This window comes from Ornithorhynchus anatinus, chromosome 20 (genome assembly GCF_004115215.2).
Source record: "Ornithorhynchus anatinus isolate Pmale09 chromosome 20, mOrnAna1.pri.v4, whole genome shotgun sequence".
Classification (NCBI taxonomy): domain Eukaryota; kingdom Metazoa; phylum Chordata; class Mammalia; order Monotremata; family Ornithorhynchidae; genus Ornithorhynchus; species Ornithorhynchus anatinus.
This window is the reverse complement of record NC_041747.1, coordinates 12,449,554-12,458,079: the sequence shown is the minus strand read 5'-3', so window position 1 is coordinate 12,458,079 and position 8,526 is coordinate 12,449,554. Positions and strand designations below refer to the sequence as shown.

Sequence of the window (8,526 nt, the reverse complement as noted above, 5' to 3'; positions counted from 1 at the left end):
GGTTTTTCGTTTTTTTAATCATCTGGTCCAAATCCAGGAGCCCAGGGGGGACCCCGGTTGTGGAGGGCGGAGAAGCCCTGCGGATAATAGCGCTGTCCACGGGGGGGGGGCAGGGCTTCACCACACACAAACACACACACACACACATTAAGCTGTCATCCCTCCCCCGCCCCAGGGCGCCTGAGGAGAAGCAGCCGGCCGGTCGGCCGCCTCGTCCTCCCCGCCCCCGAAGTGCTGTGGAGGACAAGGGCCAGGTGCGTGGCGCCTCCGCGCTCGGCGGTTGGCAGGACTGACGGCGCCCGCCGCTTCGCCAGGGGGAGGGAGGATTGGGGGGGAGGGAGGGAGGGGGGCACGAGGGAGCGAGGGGCGGGGCCATAGAGGAGGGGGCGGGGCTACAGGAGGCGAGGGGCGGGGCCACCGCGGGGCGGGGCGGGGCTACGTGAGGCGAGGGGAGGGGCCACCGAGGGGAGGGGCTGCAGGAGGAGATGAGTGAGGGGCGGGGCCACCGAGGAGAGGGGGCGGGGCCACCGAAAGGAGGGGCGGGGCTACAGGAGGAGAGGGATGATGGGGCGGGGCCACCGAGGGGAGGGGCTACAGGAGGGGGGGCGGGGCCACCGCGGGGCGGGGCGGGGCTACGTGAGGCGAGGGGAGGGGCCACCGAGGGGAGGGGCTGCAGGAGGAGATGAGTGAGGGGCGGGGCCACCGAGGAGAGGGGGCGGGGCCACCGAAAGGAGGGGCGGGGCTACAGGAGGAGAGGGATGATGGGGCGGGGCCACCGAGGGGAGGGGCTACAGGAGGGGGGGGCGGGGCCACCGAGGGGAGGGGCTATAGGAGGAGCTGAGAGGGGGCGGGGCCGCCGAAGGGAGGGGCGGGGCTACAGGAGGAGAGGGGCGGGGCCACCGAAGGGAGGGGCTACAGGAGGAGAGGGGGCGTGGCTACATGAGGCGAGGGGAGGGGCCACCGAGAGGAGGGGCTACAGGAGGAGAGGAGCGGGGGCGGGGCCACCGAGGGGCGGGGCCACCGAGGGGAGGGGCGGGGCTACAGGAGGAGAGGAGCGAGGGGCGGGGCCACCGAGAGGAGGGGCGGGGCTACAGGAGGGGAGGGGCGTGGCTTCATGAGGCGATGGGCGGGGCCACCGAGGGGAGGGGCTACAGGAGGAGCGGGGCGGGGCCACCGAGGGGGGCGGGGCCACCGAGGGGCGGGGCTGCAGGGGAGGGGCCTGGGAGACGAGCGGGGGCGGGGCTACGGGGGAGAGGAGCAAGAGAGGCGGGAGGAGGGGGCGGGGCCACGGGGAGGAGGGGGCGGGGCTACGGGGGGAGAGGAGCCAGAGAGGCGGGAAGGAGGGGGCGGGGCCGCAGGGGGGAGGGAGAGGGAGGGGCCGCCAGAAGGAGCGAGAGGACGGAAGGGGCGGGGCTGGGGGGAGGAGGGAGGGGGCGTGGCCACAGAGGGGAGGGGGCGGGGCCCCGGAGAGGAGGGCGAGGGAGGGGGTGGTTTGGGAGCGGAGGCGTCCGGGCTGGTCCCGGCGGCGCCCCCTGGCGGCCGAGCGCTAACCCTCCGCCTCCCCCCTCCCCCCCCCCCCGGCCGGCCCTGCCCCTGCCCCCCCGCACCGCCCCGCACCGTCCCGCACCGGGCCCAGCCCCTTCCTCCCCCGGCCGGGGCCCCCGAGGTGTCTGTGCGGGGCCGGGCGGAGGCAGCGGCCGCGGCCCCGGCCGCTCCCCCCCCCCCCAGCAGGCGGGGGATCCGGTGGTGGTTGTTTTTGAATCCTCAGTAGGAGTAAGCAGCGCCGGGCTCGTTATTGTGCTTCCCTCCTTCCTCCCCCGCCAACGCCGCCGTTGGGGCCGGGGCCGAAGCCATGGCCGAGGAGCCCCCGAAGAAAGGCCACTTTTCGGCCCTGGTCGGACACACCAACGGCCTGACGAAGCCCGCCTCCCTGGCGGCCTCCGCCTCCTCCTCCGCCTCCTCCAAGAAACTAGTCATTAAGAATTTCAGAGGTAGGTCCGGGGCGACGGGGGGAGGGGAGAGGGGACCCCCGCCCCCCCCCGAGGTCCCCCTGCACCGCACCCCGCACTGCACGGGCCGCCGTGACCTTTCCCCACTCGCCTCCGCCGAGCCCTTCCCCTCCCCCTCCGGTGCAAAAGACCCCCCCCCCCCCTTCCCACCTGGTTTGGGGGTCGCCTCTGCCCTCGGGGTCCCCCCCCCCCCCCGGAGCCCACCGTCAGGCCCTCGCCCCCTCCCCCAGGGAGGCCCGGACCTCCTCCTAACAACAACCACCACCACCCCGGGACTGGTAAGGTACTGTGTGCCAAGCACTGGAATGATCATGGCCGTGGTGCCCCTTAAGCGCTCACTACGTGCCAGGCGCCTTATGAAGCGCCGGGGTGGAGACCGATCGGACGGGCCCCTGTCCCACCCAGATCGCACGGTCTCCCCCTTTTCCCGAGGAGGGGCCTGAGGCCCGGAGGAGGGAAGTGACTCGCCCAGGGTCACGCAGCTGTCGAAAGGTGGAGGCGGGATTAGAACCCGTGACCTTCCCACGCCCAGGCCCCGGCCTGCTGATCAGGTGGATCCCAGGCCCCCTCGTCCCGGGGGACGCCGGCCACAAGAGCGCTTAGCACACCGTCCTGCCACCCGCCGGGAAGCGCTCAGTACGTAGGGCCGCCGGATGGAGTGGCCAAAGACCCCCTTTTCTTGGCGTGAAGCATCCCCCAGCGCCGAACCTCATTTTTTTCCATTTATTCGAATGTCTTCGTCGGCTCGTCCCCAAGTAGCGCTTCTTTCATTCGGTCCCCGTGCGCAGAGCGCTGTACTGAGCGCTGGGGAGAGGTCAGTAGGGCCACAGACGCGTTTCCCTGCCCGCAACCAGCTGGGAAGTTGGACGGCATCCCTTCACCCTGCGCCCCGAATGCCTTCGCCTCGTTCGTTGGCCTAAGCGGCACGGCGTAGCGGATGGGGCACGGGCCTGGGAGACGGAAGGTTATGGGTTCTAATCCCGGCCCCCGCCACTCGTCTGAGGCGTGACCTCGGCCACGTCACTTCGCTTCTCTGGGCCTCAGTTCCTTCCTCTGTAAAATGGGGATGCAGACTGCGAACCCCGCGTGGGACGGGGCCCGCGTCCGACCCGATTTGCTGGTGTCCAGCCCGGCGCTTAATACGGCACCTGGCACCTCGACAGATGCCGTCATCGTTATTATTATTATTACTGTACTCTCCCGAGTGCTTAAAACAGTGCTGTGCCCAGAGTAAGCGATCGATAAATAGGATTGACCGCGGACGGCCTGACCTGGCAGCCCGGGCCGTTCATCCTCCGACGGGGGATGTGCCGCCTCTGTCGAGTTCCTTAGTTGGAGAGTGGGGGAAAAAACAGGGTGAACCGATTTTGTAATCCAGCCAGTGTAAACAAAGCGTATGTGATGTGTATGTGACAACCAGGCCTGTCGATACCTTCTCTAAGATGCACCGCGGAGCCGGAATAATTAGATCGTGTTCAATTACGTCCGCTTACACTACCCTGCCAGGTGAAATGATAATTTTGTTCCCTATGCGTTTGTTTCCCTCGCACATAGTAAGCGCTTAACAAATACTATCATTATTATCATCATTACTATGCACTCTTGAAGGAATAAGTATGTCATTGGGAAGTGGCATAATGGATAGAACAAGGGGCAGAAGGTCATGGGTTCTAATCCCGGCTCCGCCACTTGTCTGCTCTGTGGCCTCGGGCAAGTCATTTCACTTCTCTGGGCCTCAGTTATCTGTCAGATGGGGGTGAAGGCCGAGAGCCGCGTGCGGCGGGACAGCGATGCGTCCAACCCGACGGGCTTGTATCCACCCCAGCGCTTAGGACAGTGCCCGGCACACAGTGGGCGCTTAACAAATGCCATAATTATCATTATTATTTAACGATCACAGTTAAGCATCCCGTCAGCTGTCTGTGGGCAGAGACCGCGTCTACCGACTCTGTTGTACGGCAGTCTCCCAAGCGCTCAGACCAATGTCCTGCGCACAGTCAGCCCACGCTAAAAACCACTGATGGATTATGAAAAGATGAGCAGTAAAAGTAGGCTGGGTGGCTTTTATTTACAAGCCAGAATAAGGACTAGAACTAGTTTTTAAATGACTTGGAACTGAACCGTTAAGTGTTTCTGAAATGATTAAATAAAGAACGAACTTTGAAACTTGCATGTCCCGTGTGCGTTCATCCTTGTGAAGTTTTAAACGTGTTTCAGCGGTACGTCGCCGTTAAAGGATACGGTCAAAGAGCCCGGGGGATTGAAATGAGGCTCTTCCTCTTTTAAATTCCCTTCCACATTCCATTGGAAATTAAAATTCCGATTTTAAATGAACGGTTTGGCGCCGAGTTGGTGAAGTTGAGTTTGATGTGCACCTCCTTGTCCGTTATTTTGAGTGTACTCTTTTGGTATAGTCTAAAGCCGTGTGGCTATAAGCAATGATGCCGTTTTCCATTTACTCTGTATCTGGTTTTACAGACAGACCCAAATTGCCTGATAATTACACTCAGGATACATGGCAGCAGCTCCATGAAGCAGTGAGAGCCATACAAAGTAGCACCTCCATTAAATACAACCTCGAAGAGCTCTACCAGGTAAGGGTCTAAAAACAGTCAACGTGGTAGAGCTTGAGTGACTTTCAGAATGTCAGTACTCGTTCAGATGTCAAATGCCGCCTACTTCCTCCCTGTCGAATGCAAAACGGGCTCGGGTCGGTGTTCGATTCTTCCTATCACATCTCTCAGAAAAAATAATGATAACTGTGCGTTACTCTGGTCGTCTGGGAAGGGGAAGGAATCGTAGGACTTCCATTTCCCGCCACCTAATCCAGAAGAAGAAAGGAAAGGATTCATTCGGGGGCACGACTGTTAAAGGAAGCTCTTAGCGTCTGAATGTTTGGGACCGAAAGGCTCGGAGACGGTATCTGCTGGGGGCCCGAATGAAGTTTTGGAAGCTGTACCCCTTTCCGTCAGGTTTCGTCTTGAAAAAGCTCACACCGTTGTCATCGCTTTCTCGTCGGCAAGGATTTCTTCATATTTTCCTAGGTGCCGCAATGGAAGAAAATGGATTTTAAGAGCTTCGGCCCTGCACGGCTTAGCCGTTTCCGTTGCTTTCCAGGTCTTTGATGGGTGGATAGTAATAATGATAATAATTACGGTATTGTTAAGAGCTTCCTATGTGCCAAGCACTGTTCTAAGCACTGGGGAAGATAGGAGTTAATCAGGTTGGACGCAGTCCCTGTCCCAGATGGGGCTCACGGTCTTAATCCCCATTTTACAGATGAGGGAACTGAGGCCTAGAGGAGTGAACTGACTGGCCCCAGGTCACCCAGCAGGCTCGTGGCAGAGCCGGGATTAGAACCCAGGTCCTCCCGACTTCCAGGCTCCCAGGCCCGGGCCCTATCCACTAAGCCGCGCTGCTTCTCTGTTGCAGTTCTCCTTTCCCACTTTGTCTGAGGCCTTGGCATGGTCAAACTGGTGAGATCTCACTGAAGCATGCAACTCGCCTATCGGGGGCCGGGTGGGGGGTTAAGTTCCCCTTTTAGCGTTTGCAGTGTTGCATGATTTTGTTTCATTTCAACTTCTGAGACAGTGAGAATTTAATTTTACAGGTTAGAAAATCATGCACTCTTTCAAAAAAAAACCAAAAACTCAGGTGGGATCTGCCGGAGACCTGCAGGCCGATTTGCTGGCAACTGCATTTGGATCCGGACGGCAAAAACCTAACAAATTTAAAGGTCAGTTTTAGGAGACCAGAGGTGAAACCCCCTCGCCGATGAAGGAAATAGTCACTGAGGCGTTGTAGGTATTTTGTTTGAGGGAGCTATTTATGTTTAAAAAATGCAAAATGAACCTAAACGGAAATATTTAGCCAGGCTTTTAAGGTAGGTTCTTAATATTTTGGTTCATCCGGTCATTAAAAATTTGGAATTTTGGTATGCTTTGCCTAAGTCATAGTTTCCCACGATAAGATTTATTTCACCGTTGGCTATATAAACTTCTTCAACCTTATTATGCTTCATAATCGGTGTTCTAATATCAGTGACGTGGATATTCTCCTCTAAAGTGTATTTGTTTCAGAGTCATTTTTTGTTTTACGAGGTCATCGGCGCCCATCGTAACCACACGTATCTTGGGGTGAACCTACTGAATGGGTGACCCATTTTCCATAGAGTCGATCTTAGTTTTCGTGCTCTGAAAATGTTCCAGCATAAGCTCATTATGCCTGTGTCTACTTTCTGATTGTGCTTTTTCCAGAGTAGTCTCTTCTGGTAACCGCTATTCCCTTTTCTGGTTTCCAAGGAAGTTTCCCCTCCAAAAGTGCGCAGTACAGTGCTTTGCACACAGTAAGCGCTCAGTAAATACAACTGAAAGAATGAAAAGGGATACTCTCTTCCAGAGAGTCCAATTAATCTATTATAAGGACTAAAACACGGGACGTGAAAGCTGAACGTAATTCGGCTCCTTTCAGAACAGTCAGTCAAACTCTGCCCGTCTTAAGCGCGGGTTTATCTAGGTTTATAGATGGGGGTGTCTTCTTCCACTATACTGAGCGTTCCCTTCGATAGTATTTGTTGAGCGCTTTCTGTGTGCAGAACACTGTGGCCTTGGGCAAGTCACTTCTCTGTGCCTCAGTTACCCCATCTGTAAAATGGGGATTAAGACTGAGCCCCACGTGGGATAGGGACTGTGTCCAACCCGATTTGCTCGTATCCACCCCGGCGCTTAGTACGGTGCCCGGCACATAGTGAGTGCTTGATAGATACCGAAATGATCATTATTATTATCATCACTAAGCGCTTGGGAGAGAACAACCCAGCCATATAAGAAGAGTGAATAGTGAAGCAGTGTGGCTCAGTGGAAAGAGCACGGGCTTTGGAGTCAGAGGTCATGGGTTCGAATCCCGGCGTGGCCACTTGTCAGCTGTGTGACTTTGGGCAAGTCACTTAACTTCTCGGTGCCTCAGTTTCCTCATCTGTAAAATGGGGATTAAGACTGTGAGCCCCACGTGGGACAACCTGATTCCCCTGTGTCTACCCCGGCGCTTAGAACAGTGCTTGGCACATAGTAAACGCTTAACAAATACCAACATTATTATTAAGAGTTGGAAGACACATTCCCTGCCCACAGAGAGCTGACATTCTAGAGGAGTCAGTCAATTCATCCAGCCTTTTAGCTTGACAGTGATTTTGGAGAACCTTCCCGCCTCTTCCCTTCGTTCCCCCTCTTTCCGTGTCTTTTCCCCTTTGCCCCTTTTTTATACGTTCTGTCGTTATTCACTCAATACCCTCTTCGGCCGTGGCTTGCCCCTCTACTCCTTCTTCCTGATCTCTGCCATTCTCTGGGAGTCTCGATTTCCTACTTTGTCCTCATCCTTACCGGAGCGGGGGGACGACAGCCGAGCCTGGTTGGGATGGAGGCGGCCGTAATAATAATAACTGTGGTATCTGTTAAGCGCTTACTATGTGCCAAGCACTGTACTAAACGCTGGAGTAGATACAAGATCTTCAGGCCCCACGTGGGGCTCACAGTCTAAGTAGAAGGGGGAACAGGGGTTGAGTCCCCATTTTTGCGGATGAGGGAACTGAAGCACAGAAAAGCGAAGCGACTCGCCCGAGGTCACACAGCAGGCGGGCAGCGGAGCCGGGATTAGAACCCAGGTCATCTGACTCCCGGGCCACGCTGCTCCTTGGTAGAGCATGGAATCTTGCTAGGACGAATGGCTTTGCCGACTTACCCCCGGAATTTTGGCGGGCTGCAGTTTTGAAGGGGCCCAAGGCCGGCCTGTGATTGAACCAGGCTGGTTCAAGCAGGATCCGATCCCAGGAATCCCACTGTCCCCATTGGTGACCTTAATAATAATAATAATAATAATCGAGGTATTTGTTAGGCACTTACTATGTGCCAGGTACTGTACTAAGGGCTGGGGTAGATCCAAGCTAAGCAGATCGGACACAGTCCCTGCCCCGCAAGGGACTCACAGTCTTAATCCTCATTTTCCAGATGAGGTCGCCGAGGCCCGGAGAAGTGAAATGACTTGGCCACGGTCACACAGCTGACAGGTGGCAGAGCCGGGAGTGGAACCCCGGTCCTTCTGATTCCCAGGCTCGGGCTCTAGCCACTAGCCCACACTGCTCCCCTCCCTGGGAGAGTAAGCCAGAAGATGAGTAGGAGCTTCTGTTACCCTCTTGCCGTCCCCTTCTCCCGCTAAACGTGTGAAACCAGGGACCGCTGGGCATATACCTGAATACGGAGATATAATAAAGGGCAGCCCGAGGTTCTGAGAAATGCTTGAGTTCCGGGAAAGAATAAAAAAAATAAAACTAGCAGTAAATCGGAGTTGCAAATACCATGGCGTAGTGGAGAGAGCCTGGGACTGGGAGTCAGAAAGTCATGCGTTAGACTGTGAGCCCGTTGTTGGGCAGGGATTGTCTCTATCTGTTGCCGAATTGTACTTTCCAAGCGGTTAGTACAGTGCTCTGCACATAGTAAGCGCTCCATAAATACGATGGCGTGAA

The 8,526-nt window shown here is 57.0% G+C and overlaps 1 protein-coding gene across 2 annotated transcripts in view; it reads left to right on the top strand.

Moving 5' to 3' along the window:
- The first annotated feature begins 1,706 nt into the window (after nt 1–1,706).
- Nucleotides 1,707–8,526, top strand: part of CUL4A (cullin 4A) — a 34,099-nt gene continuing 27,279 nt past the window's right edge. Inside the window, exons 1-2 of one of the 2 annotated variants that reach the window (XM_001514976.5) lie at nt 1,707–1,991; nt 4,488–4,603. In XM_001514976.5, coding sequence (XP_001515026.2) covers nt 1,853–1,991; nt 4,488–4,603 — 255 coding nt within the window. In that variant the 5' untranslated portion in view covers nt 1,707–1,852. The remainder of the gene's footprint in view (nt 1,992–4,487; nt 4,604–8,526) is intronic. The other variant, XM_039914888.1, reaches the window with a different exon arrangement.